The 19,638-nt window shown below is 43.9% G+C and overlaps 1 protein-coding gene across 1 annotated transcript; it reads left to right on the top strand.

Annotated features, from left to right (window-relative positions):
* The first annotated feature begins 2,556 nt into the window (after nucleotides 1-2,556).
* Nucleotides 2,557-19,373, top strand: pdcd5 (programmed cell death 5). The gene is made up of 6 exons (XM_068049318.1): nucleotides 2,557-2,718; nucleotides 11,893-11,936; nucleotides 12,433-12,494; nucleotides 15,942-16,033; nucleotides 17,344-17,415; nucleotides 18,548-19,373. The coding sequence occupies exons 1-6, from the start codon at nucleotides 2,653-2,655 to the stop codon at nucleotides 18,593-18,595; spliced, it is 384 nt and encodes a 127-aa protein (XP_067905419.1). The 5' UTR covers nucleotides 2,557-2,652; the 3' UTR covers nucleotides 18,596-19,373.
* The last annotated feature ends 265 nt before the right edge of the window (nucleotides 19,374-19,638 follow it).

Below are 19,638 nucleotides of genomic sequence, written 5' to 3'. Positions count from 1 at the left end.
ATGTCATGTCTTCAGGTATGTCACCAAGGGGCAGTCTGCAGATGAAGAAGAGGGAGCTAAGGATAGATCCTTGGAAGAAAAACAGTGGGAGAGATGCCCTGGCTATGACTGCATAGGTAAGTCTGGAACCAAGTGATGAATTCACAGTCAGCAGGACAACAGAGGAGAGGCACTGATTAGGATGTGGTGCTCAACCATGTCAAAGGCTACAGAGAGGTTGGGAAGGATGATGAGGGATGGTGCACCACGGTCACAATCACTGAAGATGTCATTTGTGTCTTTGATTAGGGCTGTTTTAGTGCAATGGCAGGGTTGGAATCTGATTGCTCAATATCTAGTAAAACATTTGCTGGTCCTGAGGATACAACTGCAACAAATACTGTCATTCACATAGTACATATAACGTAGCAAAATATGCTTCACAAGACAAAAATTGACACTAAGCCAGACACCTTCTTTTGTGTATTGAATACTGTGACCTCGCACATACTGTAACCCCATAATGTTGTTCCTTTGTTCATCTCTTTTAGGAAGCAGACCGAAAAGCACTCTAGAGAGGAAGTCAGTTGTAAACCAACAAATTGTTTTATTTTAACTTGAAATATGTGAATAAACAGAACATATTTTTGCAGTGAGATTCAATCAATTCCCCACTGCTCTAGGTCATCATTTGGTAACGGTAGTACCCACAACAAGGGCTGAGATGATATGTCATTGATGCAAAAAAAAACAAAGCCGACATGATGCACAACATAATCCCCCCCAACAGCTCAGACACTGCATGACCTGAAAGTAGCTAAAGCAGTTGTGCAAAGGAGAGGTAGATACTACACAAACAAACACTGAGAAAAAGATGAAGATGTGGAAGCTATGGCAATAAAAACAGCTTGCATTTATATAACGTCCTTAACATTAAAAAATCCCAAGACGTTTCACAGGAACTCTCGAATTTATCCAGATCAAAAGTCAATAGTCGTTTGCCTTTGACAATTCTCAGAGACCATGGGGGAAATTTTATGCTCTCCCCGCGGCGGGTTTGGAGATGGGGAGAGCACATAATCAGATCGGATGGTGGCGGGGGGGATCCCACCACCTTCCTGCCTCTGTCAAAATTAAGACCGGGACGCAAAAGCCTGTAAACGGCCTTTCTGCCCCGCCGCCAATTGAGGCCATTAACTGGACAATTAATGCTCAATTAAGGGTCTCATCCTGCCGCCGCCACAAGTAGCGGGCAGGCCTGTTGCTGCATGAGAAGCACGGCAGGAAAAACCATGCAGCTGCTTGCCGGCTGTGGGGATGGGGGTGGGGGGGGATTAGTGGGGGGCCCTCTGTAAAAGGCACTTAGTGCCTGAACATGGGACCTGGCATCAGGAAGGGGGGGGGGCCGCTGAGAGCCATCCCCCTGCCCTTGCTGCCAACTCCCCACACCCCATCCCCACGACCCCCACCCAGCAAGACCCCTCCTGTCCTGATCTACCTGTGGCCTGGGTCCAGGGCTGCTCCTGGGTGGGTGCTCCACAGGCAGCAGCCACGGCCTCTGTGCTGGTGTTGCTCAGTTAAAGAGCTGCTGGCCTCTAATTGTCCGGCAGCTTTCTGAGGGCAGGATTTCTGACACTGGAGTCCTTGATCCCGTGGATGTTAAGTGCCTAATTGGCTCTTGATTTGGTGGGCCTGGCACAGAAGAGGCGACATGGAATTCTCAGTGTTTGCTGAACATCGAGACCCCATCGCCCATATAAAATCCCGGCCCATAGGTGTGACCCTAGCAAAACCACCTGGGGCTTCTTTTGTTTCCAGGTGTTAAAAATTGCAACTCAAATCTGCATTTTAGAGCATCTGACTCCCTGTTTACAATCTGAGAGTCTGGGAGAGTGAAACCCATTGTCCTTTAGATATTCCAACCTTGCACCCTGCTTTCAAAAGGGCCTTTGATCTAGTTTCCTTGTTCTCATGGTAACCAGGACTGCAGGCCTGTCTCTGGACAGATTTTGTATAAGATCACATGCTTTTTCCGAATGTCCATTTTACACTGCATTAAAGATCGCAGTTTTTAAAACATAACCATACTAAAAAAATCCAGTGTACAAAATAATAGCAACTCCGACTTTTTAGTTTTAAGAATTCCAGTTACTGTGTATTTCCTTCAGACCATATTCTTCCCAGCATCTTCATTGAAAATCCCAAATAGATTATTTTCAAGAATAATAAACCTCATAGAATCATAGAATGGTTAGAGCCCAGAAGAAGGCCCTTCGGTCCGTCATGTCCTTGCTGGCTCGCTGCAAGAGCATGTTGCTGTGTAAAATAAAAAACTGACCGTTACCACTTTATCCTGCTGTCGGCCCGGTGCCCGCTGTCAGCATTCTCGGCGGAGGGCGGTGTAGATCAATCAGTTCCCGCTGGCGGCGCTATCGGAGGAGGGCGGTGTAGATCAATCAGCTCCCGCTGGCGGCGCTATCGGAGGAGGGCGGTGTAGATCAATCAGTTCCCGCTGGCGGCGCTATCGGAGGAGGGCGGTGTAGATCAATCAGCTCCCGCTGGCGGCGCTATCGGAGGAGGGCGGTGTAGATCAATCAGTTCCCGCTGGCGGCGCTGCGGGTTTATTGATGCCCCGTATGTTTCTGCATTTTTAACCGACGGAGGCCTTTCACGATGGAGGATCAAGAGTTGGAGTCGATTCGGCGCCAGAGACTTGCTGAGTTGCGGGCTCAGCGCGGGGTAAGATCGCACACGAACGAGCAGAGAGGTTGATGGAGGGAGCGGGGCTCTGGACCAAGAACGGGCCTTGCACCGCTTCACCGCTGGCGGGGGGCGTAGAGAGGCGAATGAAGTGAACTGGAGCTCCTGATTTGCTCTTGCACAGATGGCCTGTAACTCCGATCACATCTTGGTTGATTAAATATTTCAGTTACATTTCGTTCACCCTTTCTGCATATTCCCCTTGTTTTGGTTTAACTCCTTGTTGGGCTATAACTCCAGTGACACCCTCTAGTACCTCACCCGCGGCCATCCGTGATATGCGGGCATGCTATTTGGCTGGGGGACGGGTGTCATAGTCATCATCTCACCTGTCAGTCTGGAAACCGGTTGGGAAAGAGGTTGTGGCTTGTTTACGATCAGTAGCAGAAACTCTGGCTGATTTCTCCTTCAAGCAACAGCCAGGAAATACTCCAGCTGTCATATGCCTGACGCCACTTGACATTTGCTGTGTTCAGAAATATATTATTATTTGGCCTCCTTCTCTCGAGAGACAATGGGTAAGCACCTAGAGGTGGTCAGTAGTTTGTGGAGCAGTTCCTGGAGTGGCTATAAAGGCCAATTCTAGAGTAACAGCCTCTTCCACAGGCGCTGCAGATAAAATTGGTTGTCGGGGCTGTTACACAGTTGGCTCTCTCCTTACACTTCTGTCTCTTTTCCTGCCAACTGCTAAGTCTCTTCAACCTGCCTCTCTTTAGCCCCGCCTTTATAGCTGTCCGCCAGCTCTGGCGATCGCTGGCAACTGATTCCCACGACTTGTGGTCGATGTCGCAGGACTTCATGTCGCGTTTACAGACATCTTTAAAGTGGAGACATGGACGGTCGGTGGGTTTGATACCAGTGATGGGCTCACTGTACAATGCGTCCTTGGGATCCTGCCATCTTCCATGCGGTTCACATGGCCAAGCCATCTCAAGCGCCGCTGACTCAGTAGGGCATATATGCTGGGGATGTTGGCCACCTCGAGGACTTCTGCATTGGAGATATGGTCCTGCCACCTAATGCCAAGGAAGAGACAGCGAAGATGGAATGTCGCTCTTGGCTGACATATGTTGTCCAGGTCTCACTGCTGTAGAGCAAGGTACTGAGGACGCAGGCTTGAAACACTCGGACTTTTGTGTGCCGTGTCAATGCGCCATTTTCCCACACTCTCTTGGCCTGTCTGGACATAGCAGCAGACGCCTTTCCCATGCGCTTGTTGATTTCTGCATCGAGAGACAGGTTACTGGTGATAGTTGAGCCTAGGTAGGTGAACTCTTGAACCACTTCCAGAGCGTGGTCGCCGATATTGATGGATGGAGCATTTCTGACGTCCTATCCCATGATGTTCGTTTTCTTGAGGCTGATGCTTAGGCCAAATTCGTTGCAGGCAGCTGCAATCCTGAGGTTCTGCAGACACTCTTCCATGTGAGATGTGGGAAGTCCGTGACGCTTCCAGCATTCTGGGCGACTACATCTGCAGGAAGTGTACCCAGTTGCAGCTCCTCACAGACCACATGGATCGGTTGGAGCGGCAACTGGATGCACTTAGGAGCATGCAGGTGACGGAAAGCGTCATAGACAGGAGTTTTAGAGAAGTGGTTACACCCAAGGTGCAGGCAGATAGATGGGTGACCGCTAGAAGGGGCAGGCAGTCAGTGCAGGAATCCCCTGTGGCTATCCCCCTCTCTAACAAGTATACCGTTTTGGATACTGTTGGGGGGATGGCCTATCAGGGGAAAACAGCAGCAGCCAGAGCAGTGGCACCACGGCTGGCACAGTTGTTCAGCAGGGAGGGACAAAGCGCAGAAGAGCAATAGTTATAGGTACTGAGTCAGGGGCACAGATAGGCGCTTCTGTGGACATGAAAGAGACTCCAGGATGGTATGTTGCCTCCCTGGTGCCAGGGTCAAGGATGTCTCTGAACGGACAGGGGGTATTCTGAAGGGGGACGGTGAACAGCCAGAGGTTGTGGTACACATCGGTACCAATGACATAGGCAGGAAGAGTGATGAGGTCCTGCAGGGGGAGTTTAGGGAGTTAGGTAGTAAGTTTAAAAAACAGGACCTCTAGGGTTGTAATCTCTGGATTACTCCCTGTGCCACGTTCCAGTGAGGCTAGAAATAGGAAGATAGTGCAGCTAAACACGTGGCTGAGCAGCTGGTGTAGAAGGAAGGGTTTCAGATATCTGGACCATTAGGCTCTCTTCAGGGACAGATGGGACCTGTACAAGAAGGACGGGTTGCATCTAAACTGGAGGGGCACTAATATCCTGGCAGCAAGGTTTGCTAGCGTCACTCGGGAGGGTTTAAACTAGTGTGGCAGGGGGGTGGGAACCAGAGCAGTAGGACAGCTAGTGAAATAAATAAGGAGGACATAGTAAATAAGGCCAGTAGGACTAAGAAAAAGAGCAGGCAGGGAGATGTTGCTGAGCACAGCGGGACTGGTAAATTATACGCCGGTGAGTCTTATGTCAGTGGTAGGGAAATTATTAGAGAGGATTCTTCGGGACAGGATTTACTCCCATTTGGAAACAAACGAACTTATTAGCGAGAGACAGCATGGTTTTGTGAAGGGGAGGTCGTGTCTTACTAATTTGATTGAGTGTTTTGAGGAAGTGACGAAGATGATTGATGAAGGAAGGGCAGTGGATGTTATCTATATGGACTTTAATAAAGCCTCTGACAAGGTCCCGCATGGCAGACTGGTACAAAAGGTGAAGTCACACGGGATCAGAGGTGAGCTGGCAAGATGGATACAGAACTGGCTCGGTCATAGAAGACAGAGGGTATCAGTGGATGGGTGTTTTTCTGAATGGAGAAATGTGACCTGTGGTGTTCCGCAGGGATCAGTGCTGGGACCTTTGCTGTTTGTAGTATGTATAAATGATTTGGAGGAAAATGTAGCTGGTCTATTTAGTAAGTTTGCGGACGACACAAAGGTTGGTGGAGTTGCGGATAATGATGAGGATTGTCAGAGGATACAAGGATATAGATCGGTTGGAGACTTGGGCGGAGAAATGGCAGGTGGAGTTTAATCCGGACAAATGTGAGGTAATGCATTTTGGAAGGTCTAATGCAGGTGGGGGGTATACAGTAAATGGCAGAACCCTTAGGAGTATTGACAGGCAGAGAGATCTGGGCGTACAGGTCCACAGGTCACTGAAAGTGGCAACGCAGGTGGATAAGGTAGTCAAGAAGGCATACGGCATGCTTGCCTTCATCGGTCGGGGCATAGAGTATAAAAATTGGCAAGTCGTTGCAGCTGTACAGTACCTTAGTTAGGCCACACTTAGAATATTGCGTGCAATTCTGGCCGCCACACTACCAGAAGGACGTGGAGGCTTTGGAGAGGGTACAGAGGAGGTTTACCAGGATGTTGCCTGGTCTGGAGGGCATTAGCTATGAGGAGAGGTTGGAAAAATCCGGATTGTTTTCACTGGAACGACGGAGGTGGAGGGGCGACATGATAGAGGTTTACAAAGTTATGAGCGGCATGGACAGAGTGGATAGTCAGAAGCTTTTTCCCAGGGTGGAAGAGTCAGTTACTAGGGGACATAGGTTTAACGTGCGAGGGGCAAAGTTTAGAGGGAATGTGCGAGGCAGGTTTTTTACACAGAGGGTGGTGAGTGCCTGGAACTTGCTGCCAGGGAAGGTGGTGGAAGCAGATACGATAGCGACGTTTAAGAGACATCTTGACAAATACATGAATACGAAGGGAATAGAGGGATATGGGCCCCGGAAGTGCAAAAGGTGTTAGTTTCGGCAGGCATCAAGATCGGCGCAGGCTTGGAGGGCCGAATGGCCTGTTCCTGTGCTGTACTGTTCTTTGTTCTTTGGATGTTAATGCAGCATCGTCAGCAAAGAGGAGTTCCCTGATGAGGACTTTCCATACTTGTTCTTCACTCCAAGACGGGCAAGGTTGAATAACCTGCCATCTGATCTTGTGTAGAGGAAAATTCCTTCTTCTGAAGACTTGAATGCATGTGAGAGCAGCAGTGAGAAGATCCCAAACAGTGTAGGTGCGAGAACACAGTCCTGTTTCACTCCACTCAGGATAGGAAAGGGGTCTGATGAGGCGCCGCTATGCTGAATTGTGCCTTTCATATTGTCATGGAATGAGGTGATGATATTTAGTAGCTTTGGTGGACATCCGATCTTTTCTAGTAGTCTGAAGAGACCACGTCTGCTGACGAGGTCAAAGGCTTTGGTGAGATCGATGAAAGCAACGTAGAGGGGCATCTGTTGTTCGTGGCATTTCTCCTGTAGCTGGCGAAGGGAGAACAGCGTGTCATTGGTGGATCTCTGTTCGAAAGCCGCACTGTGCCTCGGTAGACACGCTCAGCCAGCTTCTGGAGTCTGTTTAAAACGACTCGAGCGAATGCTTTCCCCACTATGCTGAGCAGGGAGATTCCACGGTAGTTGTTGCAGTCACCTCAGTCAACCTTGTTCTTATAGAGGGTGATGATATTGGCATCGTGCATGTCCTGTGGTACTGCTCCCTCATCCCAGCACAGGCAAAGCAGTTCATGTAGTGCTGAGAGTATAGCAGGCTTGGCATTCTTGATTATTTCAGGGATAATGCCGTCCTTTCCAGGGGCTTTTCCACTGGCTAGAGAATCGATGGCATTACTGAGTTCCAATTTTGTTGGCTGTTCGTCCAGCTCATCCATGACTGGCAGAGACTGGGCTGCATTGAGGGCGATCTCAGTGACATAATTTTCCCTGGAGTACAGTTCTAGGTAGTGCTCCACCCAGTGATCTATTTGCTTGCGTTGGTCAGTGATCGTTTCCCCTGATTTAGACTTCTTGATGGTTGGTCCTAAAGCTCTCTTAATGCCATCACACATTCCTCTGATGTTTCCGGTGTCGGAGGCCAGCTGAATACGACTGCATAGGTGTTGCCAATAGTCATTTGCACAGCGCTTGGCTGTTCTTTGCGCGGTGCTTCTGGCTACTTTAAGTGCTAAGGATGTTAACTCGCTAGGGGCTTTCTTGTAGTTCAGCAGTGCAGCGCACTTAGCGGCTATGACAGGTTCCAGCTCTTCAGAATGAGATTGAAACCAGTCTGCATTCTGCTTCTTACCTTTGCCAAAGGTGGTCATTGCTGAGTCATAGATGGCATCTCTGATGTGGGCCCACTTGGTCTCTGCATCCCCTGCAAGGAGTGTTTAGTAGGGCTTTTACAAGTGAATTAAGAAACTTTTGTGACAGCTGTGGATAAGAAATTCTGTTAGTGTTGATGCGCAGGAGGCCCTTCTGCTTGGAGTGATATAGCTTCTTTGGTTTGAGTCTAACCTTGCTGCACACCAGGGAGTGGTCGGTGTCGCAGTCCGCACTGTGGAAGCTGCGTGTGATTTGAACACTGTTTATAGAGGCTCGCTGTGTGACGATGAGGTCCAGCTGGTGCCAGATCTTGGGTGTCTCCATGAAACCTAGTGACAGGGTTTAGTTCGTAAGAACAAGTTGGTGATAGGTACACAACTCTAACAGTCTCTGTCCATTCTCATTCATCCTTCCAATTCCGTAGTGCCCAAGGCAGGAGGGCCATGAGTCATGGTCGGCCCCAACTCTGGCGTTAAAGTCCCCCAGCAGGAACAAATGTTCAGTATTAGGAATGCTACTAATGATATTATGGAGTTCCTCTTCGAACTGGTCTTTAACTTCAGGTGAGCAGAGTGTTGGAGCATAGATGCTGAGTAGGTGTACTGGACCAGAGGCAGTGAGCAATCGGATGGACAGTATGCGTTCCGAGTCATTTGTAGATGGCTCTATCATGCTGAGCAAAGAGTTTCTGATGGCAAAGCCACAGAAATATATATATGAAATAAAAACAAGAAATGCTGGAAATAATCAGCAGGTCTGGCAGTATCTGTGGAGGGAGAAGCAGAGTTAACGTTTCAGGTCAGTGACCCTTCATCAGAAATATATTTCATGACAAGGTTGTTGGAATGTTCGCAATACACCAAGATAAATTTTCCTTTTTAAAAAGTGAAAGGATGTTGCACAAAGTATTGTTGGTGGATTTAGCAGCGTTTCTAGCTCACATTTTGCTGTCAAAGTAAGTTTAATGGGGCTCACTAGAATTAACGTGTAAATCATCCTGTAACAACTTGTGAGTAAGTGATACCCCGTGAATTGCGACTCGCCACAATTTGCTGGATGATTTGCTCTGCCATTCACCTCATTAAAACTCGCCATGGAAAGTAAAGGCCTCTGTCAAACAATGCAAGTACTTTTTTGAAGATCAGATTTATGTTCCTGCAATGCCAATCAGCCTCTCTGGCTCAAAAGGTGAACAATTTAAACTGTGATGTCTCATTCCTATAAGCACCCATAGGAACAGACAAGCACCTCTGTTGGCCATTAGTTGAAGTACAACATGGAATGGGAAACTGTGATTGCCAGGTGCTGTAGGCAAGAAATTGTTTATGGGTTGGGTTGGGTTGGAAGTGTTAGCAGTAGAGAACACTAGGGAGGAAGAATTCTGGATTGCCAGCTTCTGACATGCAAATTAAGATTGTTAAAATGGTAAATAAGGCTTAAATACAATGGCTGAGGCACTGGTTGAAGAGTATTGATCAAAGTGTTACATGGATCAATCTTGAGCAGAAGATAAAATTTGCTTTCCAAAAGGAATTATAGGATAAGATTACTTTTGAGCTAAGTCTGTTAACTTTTACACTACCTAATGTTTCTGTGAGTATGACTATGTCAGGCTTTGCTTAACTAGTCTGTGGGACAGCTCTCCCAATTTTGGCACAAGCCCCCAGATGTTAATAAGGAAGATTTTGCAGGGTTGACAGGGCTTTTGTGTAGCGTATATTTACAACTGAATGGTTTGCTAGACAATTTCAGAGGGCAGTTAAAAGTCAGCCACATTGTTGTGGCTCTGGAGCCAGACCAGGTAAGGACAGCAGCTTTCTTACTCTTAAAGGACATTAGTAAACCAGATGGATTTTAATGACAATCGATGGTAGCACCATGGTCACCATTACAGAGATGAGCTTTCAATTCCAGATTTTTATTAATTGAATTTAAATTCCACCAGTTGCCATTGTGGGATTTGAACCCTTGTCCCCAGAATATTAGCCTGGATCACTAGTCCAATGACATTGCCACAATGCCACCGTCTCCCATCTCAACTCCCCCTCCAAGCCACACACCATCCTGACTTGGAATGATATTGCCATTCCTTCAGTGTTGCTGGATCAAAATCCTGAAACACACTCCCTAACAGCACTGAGGGTGTGCCCGCACCAGATGGACTGCAGCAGTTCAAGAAAGTGGCTGACCACGACCTTCTCAAGGGCAATTAGGGATGGGCAATAAATGCTGGCCTTGCCAGCAAAGCCCACATCCTATGAAAAAGTAAAAAAAAAGTACAGTACTTTTCTGCGTAGTGAGTAAATCTGTTTACTTTTTTGGCCAATGATCATTTGCAGTTGTGTAGGCTTTTAAAGTACTTTTGTCACTTAAGTAAGTTTTACTATAATGATAGGTGAAAATAGTCAGTTTGTGTAATAGATCTTTGTTATAACGCACTCATGTAAAAAAAAAACTTGCATTTATATAGTGCTTTTCATGACCTACAGACATCTAAAGGCACTTTACAGCCAATGAAGAACTTTTGAAGCGTAGTCACTATTCTGATGTAGGAAACGCAGTATCCAATTTGCAACTAACAACCAGATAATCTGTTTTTTGTGATGTTGATTGAGGGATAAATATTGGCCAGGACACCAGGGATAACTAAAAGCAAAATACTGCGGATGCTGGAAATCTGAAATAAAAACAAGAAATGCTGGAAATACTCAGCAGGTCTGGCAGCATCTGTGGAAAGAGAAGCAGAGTTAACGTTTCGGATCAGTGACCCTTCTTCGGAACTGACAAATATTAGAAATGTCAAAGGTTATAAGCAAGTGAGGCGGGGATAGGGCAAGAGATAACAAAGGAGAAGGTGTAGATTGGACAAGGCCACATAGCTGACCAAAAGGTCATGGAGCAAAGGCAAACAATATGTTAATGGTGTGTTGAAAGACAAAGCATTAGTACAGATAGGGTGTTAACGGACTGAAGATTGAACAGCAGCAAGTACAAACATGAAAAAAAAACAGTGGGTAAGCAAACTGAACAAACTAAGATGAAATGAAATAAACATATGAAAAAAAATTGTAAAAAATGTAAAAAAGAAAAAAGAACTAAAAATAAAAGTAAAATGGGGCGCCCATCATGCTCTGAAATTATTGAACTCAGTGTTCAGTCCGCAGGCTGTAGTTTGGCTAATCGGTTAGCCACACTACAGCCTGCCGGACTGAACATTGAGTTCAATCATTTCAGAGCATGACGGGCCCCCCCATTTTACTTTTATTTTTAGTTCTTTTTTCTTTTTTACAATTTTTTTTTCGTATGTTTATTTCATTTCATCTTAGTTTGTTCAGTTTGCTTACCCACTGTTTTTTTTCATGTTTGTACTTGCTGTTCAATCTTCAGTCCGTTAACACCCTATCTGTACTAATGCTTTGTCTTTCAACACACCATTACCATATTGTTTGCCTTTGCTCCATGACCTTTTGGTCAGCTATGTGGCCTTGTCCAATCCACACCTTCTCCTTTGTTATCTCTTGCCCCACCCCCGCCTCACTTGCTTATAACCTTTGACATTTCTAATATTTGTCAGTTCCAAAGAAGGGTCATTGACCTGAAACGTTAACTCTGCTTCTCTTTCCACAGATGCTGCCAGACCTGCTGAGTATTTCCAGCATTTCTTGTTTTTACACCAGGGATAACTCCCCTGCTATTTTTCAAAATCGCACCATGGGATCTTTTTCGTCCACCCAAGCAGGCAGATGAGGCCTCAATTTAATGTCACATCCGAAAGCTAGCCCTTCTGACAGTGCAGCAGTCCCCCAGTAGTGCACTGGAATGTCAGCCTTGATTTTTGTGCTCGAGCCCTGGAGTGGGACTTGAGCTGGAACCTTGTGACTCAGACGAGAGTACTATTTACGGCTGACAATCAACTGATGTAATTGGTATTGCAAGATTCTTCAGTGATCATTTTATCATGATTAGTATAATTGTTTAGTGTGTTTTTTAAAATCAGCTAGCATTTGTGGTACAATTTCATAACCTACTATGTATACTTGTCTGAATTCAGGATGCACCAGATGATCAGCAAAACCAGCACGAGGCGAAACAGCGGTAAGAATGTCAACTCTTATAAAATAAAATTTTACGCATTATTTACTTTTTGCAGTGCGCCACTCCCGACTATAGGATAGGTGGATGACCTTTTTCCAATTGCAACTCTGTAAATGGCTACTGTGGGAAGGGGGATATTTAAGAGTGAGAGGCAATGACATGCCTTCTACATTTGCCTCCTTTTCAGCCTGTAGAAAAGTCCTTGGTCTGATGGTATTGCCGAATTGTCAAATCTAAGTGTTAAAGTGCTTTAAACTGTTCCATGGTCCACTGGATCATCCTATCTTTGAATTTGTTTCTTTATCAGAATTTACAGCAGAAGGTGTCATTAATTCAGATTATTCTATGTTCACATTTTGATTCTGGTACAGAAAAACTGCCACAGTCCTCCTTTAGTAACACTTTTTATTTTCTTGGTTTTGATTTTGATCAGAAGCAATGCAATACTCTTTATTCTTATTCATGCCTTCTTAATGTGAACAAATTGTGATTGCAGGGAGTCAGAAATGAGGAACAGTATTCTTGCTCAGGTTTTAGATCAATCTGCTCGTGCCAGATGTAAGTAACAGAATACTCTACAGTACAACTCAAATTAAAAATATGGTAAAAAGCCACCTAATAGACTAGAAGATCTTTAAACTGATTGGCATTGGTGAAACAGAATGGTTACCAGGCAATAGATAAAACGTATTGAACAAAGTATTACATTGGCCAAAATCAGCTAGAAACAAGAGTGACATAAACATTATAGGAAAGAACCACATCCTAAGTTTCTCATTTAGATATGCTTTCTCCTTTCCTTCCTCAGCTTCTGCACTGACTGACGACCTATCCTCAATCTCCAGTCCCCTTGCCTTCTCTTCTGATTTCACTGCCCTCCAGTTTTCCCTAAACCATCTGCTCTTTATAAATGTTCTCACTGTATTCATGGCCACCCCTTCAGTGTTCTCATAGGGCTTCTTTACCATTTCCTTGTGTCCCTTATCACTTACATCTCCCTACCTTCTTTCAACTCCACTTCCTCTTGTATTCACCTTTGGGGTGGGGGGGGGGGCGGAAAAGCTCTTCCCAACCCACTTACAGCTGCACTTCAAATACCAACTGTTAGCTTTTGACTCTACAGTTACCACAATACTTATGCAGCCATTGACCGGATCAATCACTCCCTCACCTTGACCGTTGATGCTTTTGTGCCCAGCAAACTCTTAATCTTTCCCATCCTGGTCATTCACTTTGGTGTGGTGCTAACCTTCACTGCCTCAAGTTCAAGGGTGCAGTCTTTTGTGTATCTGGATCCGAACTGATTTAGCCATCCATTGCATGATCTAGCTGGACTACTTCAAGCTGTACGTGCCCTAATTTTCCTCCAACCATGTACTACTCAAGGATCGTCCGAGAATGCAAAGATAACCCCAGGTTTCTTTTCTGACACTGTAGCCTGTTACTGCTCCTCAGATACTGTCCCCCTCCCTTTCAAATCAGCCATTATCACCCCCTGCCAAAAAAATGCCTTTCATCCTCTTGTCCTCGCAAACTACTGCCGCATCTTCAACCTTCCTTTCCTCTCGATAGTCCTTGAATGTGTTATTGTCTGTCATATCTGTGCCTGTCTTTCCTGCATCTCAGGTTGCCACCCACAGCACTAATTAAAGTCACAAACTATATCCTCTGTGATGTGGTGCTTTATTCCTTTTCATCCTCCTCAACCTCTTCGCAACCTTTGACATGATTGACCACACCATTATTCTCTAATGCTTCTCTTCTGTTGTCTAGCATAGTGGACTAACCTTGCTTATTTCCACCTTTACTATCTGATTGTAGCCAAAGCATTTCCAGCAATGGCCTCTCTTCTGACCTCTGCACCTCAGGAGTTCCCTAAGGGACCATCACTTCCCCTTGTTTATCTACATGCTGTCCCTTAGCAACATTATCCAAAGACGTGGGGTCAGGTTCCACATGTATGCTGAGGACACCCGGTTTTACCTCTCAACCACCTCTTTAGACCCTCTTACTGCCTCTGTTGTCAGGTGGCTTGTCCTCGTCCAGTTATGGATAAACCACACTTTCCTCCAGTTAAACATTGGGTGGATAGAAACCATTGATTTTGACGCCTGTCACAAACTCTGTATTATTGCCAACTATTTGACTGCTCAGGGTGTTTGCAACTCCAGCAAACTATTTGACCCAAAGTTGAACTTCTGACTCCATATTCTCTCCTTCACAAGTACAACCTACTTCTGCCTCTGTAATATCACCCACCTTTGTCCCTGCCTCAACCCATCTGCTGCTGATCACTCATCCATGCCTTCATCGCTTACAGACTCCAAAGGCACCCCTGGCCAGTCCTCCACCATCTGGAAACATCAGCTAATCAAAAGATCTGCTGCCTGTATCCTATCCTGCACCATGTCCTGCTCGTACAGCATCGCAATGCTTGCTGAGTTAAATTGGCTTCCTGTCTCCCAATGCCTCCAAGTTAAAATTCTTATTTATATTTATAAAATGCTGAGGGATAATAATGGATATATTTAGTGGTTGCCATGACAGTATGTTTAAATAATGGTTCTATAAGTTAATTTGTTTTATTACTAATGTTACTGCAATCCAGTCTTTTACACTAGATCACACCTGCCAATGAACAAACACTAATGAATAGGTATTTGACACTAAAGCAACAGAAAATGCTAGAAATATTCAGCAGGTCCGGCAGCAGAGAGAAACAGAGTTTCAGGTATGTGACCTTTCCATGAAACTGGAAAAAGTTAGCTTTGTAACATATTTTAAGCAAGTACAGGTGCAGGGACAGTGTGGGGCGGGGGTGGGGCGGTGGGTGTGGGTGGTGGTAGTATACTGTATTCGCTGCTCACAATGCAGTCTCCTGTACACTGGAGGTGACCAAATGCAGATTTGATGACTGCTTTGCGGAACACCTCCGATCAGTCCGCAAGTGTGACCCTGAGATTCTGGTTATCTCTTTTAATTTTCCGTCCCATTCCCACTCGGACCTTGACATCCTACGCTGTTTCAGTGAAGCTCGAGGAAATGCACCTCAACTTTCAAAAGGGCACCTTACAGTCTTCCGGACTCTACGTTGAGTTCAACAATTTCAGATCCTAACCTCTGCGCCTATTATTTTTGGATAGCAGCTGTTGTTGATTGCGTGATTCCCATTTACACCTCCTCTAGGCACCTTTTTGTTTCTATGCTTGTCCCACTACCATCCTCTTTTACCTTGCACCATCATTTCTTTTGTTATTTAATCTCTCCTGCCTTCAACCCTGTCACAGATCTTCCCTTTTGTTCTTGGCCCTCCCCCCGTCCCACCCCTTTCCCTGTCTCTGTACTTGTTTAAAACCTAAAAACTACATCTCTAACTTCTTCCAGTTCTGACGAAAGGTCATCAACCTGAAACATTAACTGTGTTTCTTTCTCCACAGATGCTGCCTGACCTGCTGAGTATTCCCAGTCATTTGATACTAGCAGATGATAGCAGAAATGCCATTTATTCACTGTTGCCACATGGTGGTGTCCATGTACTCACAATTGAAAAGGCCATTGTTACAACCTGGTAAATGCTGTGATGTAAAGGCATTGTCCAGGGATTAGTCTTGTAAGCAATTTTAGTGAGAATTCCCTATATGACTGACATTTCCCATGCTTAAAAATTAAAAACAAACTTGCCTGTAGAGACCTTTTTTAACTTCAAAGTTCAAGTGACGTGGAGTGCTGGATGCTGATTTGGACATTTTGCAACCTTAGTACAGAGTGTGAATAACATTTCCAGCTGGCAGTATGTTTTCTGCTCTTCATGTAACAAATATATAGATACCACACAATGGTTGCATTCATCCATTAAGTAGGCTAGTGCCAGTGCAGTTAAGTTTAACTTTTGATCTTACAAAATGCATGGGTTTGCAGATATGCTTTTAGTTAGCCTTTCCTGAAGTATTCCTTTAAGAACTTTCCTGTGTGCTTCATATCATTTTTATATTTTTTCATTCCCAGTGAGTAATTTGGCTCTGGTGAAGCCTGAGAAAGCCAAATCAGTGGAGAATTATCTTATACAGATGGCAAGATTTGGGCAGCTTGGTGGAAAAGTAAGACACTGTCAACTTGGATTTAACAAGTCCTGCTCTTTTGTGAATTAAAATTGAGTCTTTGTCATAGTTTGTAGTACAAAGAAACAAAAAATTAACCTGCAGATACAGGTGCAGCAAGCAGTTAGGAAGGCAAATGGTATGCTAGTCTTTATTACAAAGGACTGAAGTAGAAAAATAAAGGGGTTTTATTACATTCATGAGACCTGGAATATCGTGTACATTTTCCGTTTCCTTATTTAAGGATGGATATACTTGCCTTAGAGGGAGTGCAATGAAGGTTCACTAGACTGATGCCTGGGTTGAGGGGCTTGTCCTATGAGGAGAGATTAAGAAGACCAGGCCTATATTTCCTAGAATTTAGAAGAATGAGAGGTGATCTAGTTGAAATGTGTAAAGTTCTTAAGGGGTTTGACAGGGTAGATGCTGGGAGGATATTTCCCCTTGCTGTGTAATCTAGACCGAGAGGTCATAGTCCCAGAATAAGGGGTCAGGCATTTAGGACTGAGATGAGGAGAAATGTCTTCACTGATGGTTCTGAATCTTTGTAATTCTCTGCCCCAGAGAGCTGTGGATGTTCAGTGGGTAAGTATATTTAAAACTGCGATTGATAGATTTTTGGCTATTGGGGAAATTAAGGGATAGGAGGATAGTGTGGGACGGGGAGTTGAGGTAGAAAATGAACAATGATCGTACTGAATGGTGGAGCAGGCTCGAAGGGCCACCTGTCTTACTCCTACTCCTGTTTCGTACGTTCTAAAATTACTATTTTTCATGTATTTAGTAAATGTCATTAACACACTGAAATTATGAAAACAGTTCTAATTTTAATGTTTAGTCAACGTGGCATGTGCTTTTAGTTACTTTTGTGAATACAATACAGAAGCACAAGACCTCAGGATTCCACTGCATCACTGAGTAGTAGGATGTGGTTTCATGCCAACAACCAAAGATTAGGCCTAACTATGCTATGGCCAGGAAGAAAATCAGAGGACTGGTTGTTCCAGCCGGCCATAGTGCTGGTATTCTGAGTGCTGTTCTCTGGCTTGCCTTGGAAGGTATGTGAAGCATGGAATGCTGTAGATGAAGGGAAATGAAGAAGCAATTAATACTTTCTTTAAAGATTTTCCAATGTTTGAGTTTTTAGTAGCTCCTGAGTTTACTTGAGCAGGCAGATGAGGCTAATTGTTATGGCTTTCTGGAATGTATTGCTCTTATTTTTTTTTTAAAAACACATCACTAGCATGGAAAAGAAGAAATGAAACCAGTCCCATTACAAATGTATCAAACTTCATAACTTATGTTTTTAGATTTCTGAATCAGGATTGATTGAAATCCTTGAGAAAGTCAACCAACAAATGGGAAAGCAAACCATTGTCAAGGTAATTGCAGATATTTGTAGTTGGCACGATTTAGTGCGGCTTGCCTATGATTTATGTTCTAAATTGTTTAATTGCTGAAAACTTATTCTTGCTGTCTCACGGGATTTTTTCAGCAAAACAATGTAGTTCTTATTGGAATGTAGAGTGGGACTACATGAATGACCATCTAATGAAAATGAAAGTAAAGTAGATGCTTTAACTAGTCATTTTGGTGAAATTGTGGAAGGTATATACTGTTCTGCAGTATAGAAATAAAAATCAATGGGTACAGTCCAAAAGATACAGTTCTGTCATGGACAAGGATCTAAAATGATCATACTCTGATACCAAAGGAATTTGGAATGTGTCCAATGCTCAGTATTGAGATGAACAATGTTCCCTCTAAGATGCGGGGCCGTGCGTCAATTTCCAGCGTAATGTAAATCATGACTTAAAATGCCCATAAACAAAAAGTTAGTGCTCAGAGGAGTTGTAACCCACACACTATTAAGAAAATTTAGGGGGACCATTGGATGAATTTAGTTGATTGGGCACAGTTAAGAAAAATGCTTCCAGTCAGTCTGGAAACAGGTCAACCACATGCCAATCAATGCTTGGTAACAGGTCTACTCCACACAGGTATATCTGCTTTTTTCATGATATGGAAGCCTCTTGGGCTTAAGAGTTCAACTACTGATTAATCAGGAAATCAAAAATAAAAGTTTAGAAGTCCCTGCTCTTACTGATTGGTTGCACAAATATGAAAACGTTTTCTTAAATCAGATCTTAAAACCTCTGCAGTATCCTCCATGATGTTACTGAAATGCGACCTGGAGTATGGTTGTGATGTTCAGCTACTAATCTGGTCTGTTCCATTAAGATTACTGCTCGGGTATGCTGTGTAGAGAAAATAGTTAGAATTCTCTTTAGATTAACAGCTGCTTGGTTCCTCTCCCTGGGAGAGGCCAGGTTATCTCAAAACTTGAAGCTGTAACTTAGACTTTATTTAGAGCTGCGAGTTAATAACTTGAAATAATGACTTGATAGTAAAATAAAATCTTGGCACTGAACTTGTATAATTTGAACTGGATATCGAGTCTATACAAAGAAATTTTTGGAAAGACCAACACTTTTGTATCCTTGTGTATTTCAGTTCAACAGAAGAAAAGTAATGGATTCTGATGAAGAGGACGATTACTGAATTCTGAACATCCAAAGATCCTAATTTAATAATGAGGGGAATAAAAGCTAGAGAGCTGTGCTGACAGAAGATGTATTTGATATTTTTCCCCTTGTTTACTGAGAGACTTCTCTGTATAGTTTTGTATCTGTGGGTGGAAATAGCAAACCACTTGACAACTTAGTGGTTCTAAATGCTGCTTTTAAGGCATGAATAGAGTCTCCTGGTGATTGTGTGTGGAAATGTACTCCTGATACTGACTTTTTGAAAAGACTTTTATGAGGACCATCTTAAATAATTTCTCTGGTTAACCCCACTCAGTGCAGAGAGCAGCCACTAAGACCGTCTACAAATGTGTATGGGTAATTCTGATGTCTAAATCGAGGTAATCTCTGCAGTTTCATTTCAATCATTGTGGCATATCAGAAACAAACAGTTGACATGTAAATTGGGGATAATTGTGCAAGGAAAGCAATATACAACTTGTTTTGCAACCTGAGTATTGTTTTTTTTGTTTAATATTACTCTTTAGGGCTAACCCTGGATTGGAGAGCAACACTCAGGGAAATTGCTGGAAGACAACCTGTGATTTTCAGTCCATTGGCTTCTGTGGGCTGTGTGTACTCCTTGCAGAGAGTCTGGGATCAGCCTTTTTTGATTTGCATTGCTACGTGGCTAATAATTTTGAAAATTTAATTTAAAGAAATACTATTTCTTTGGTGTTATTTAAAAAAATCTAAATTCCCAAATTTAGTCCAAACTTCATTGCCAATAATAAAGATGTACTTCATTGCAATTATATTGATGTAATCTGATTGTTACAGCTTATTGAAACATTCCTATGGCTGTTTAGAATGTATGCGGATATGCAAAATTGAACCTTACACAAAGGAAACAAGATATTTAAAAAGCAAAAACAGAAATGTGGGAGCTGTGAAATATATTTTCTAAAAAGTCTGGCATGCTGTATGAGATAATCTCTCGAGTTGTAGTGTATGGCTTTTGATAATCCTGCTGTCCAAGACTTGTATCATACATTATTTTATGATCTTAAATTTTCCTTT

The sequence above is a fragment of the Heterodontus francisci genome, chromosome 17 (assembly GCF_036365525.1).
Source record: "Heterodontus francisci isolate sHetFra1 chromosome 17, sHetFra1.hap1, whole genome shotgun sequence".
NCBI lineage: Eukaryota > Metazoa > Chordata > Chondrichthyes > Heterodontiformes > Heterodontidae > Heterodontus > Heterodontus francisci.
The sequence above is the reverse complement of the archived record's forward strand: the minus strand, read 5'-3'. Positions and strand labels throughout refer to the sequence as shown.

Bases quoted from the DNA above. Each gene is read 5' to 3' on its own strand.
- pdcd5 (XM_068049318.1), top strand. From the start codon at position 2,653: ATGGAGGATCAAGAGTTGGAGTCGATTCGGCGCCAGAGACTTGCTGAG. The intron at 2,719-11,892 runs GTAAGATCGCAC...GTCTGAATTCAG, and splicing joins AGTTGCGGGCTCAGCGCGGG to GATGCACCAGATGATCAGCA. The intron at 16,034-17,343 runs GTAAGACACTGT...TTATGTTTTTAG, and splicing joins TTGGGCAGCTTGGTGGAAAA to ATTTCTGAATCAGGATTGAT.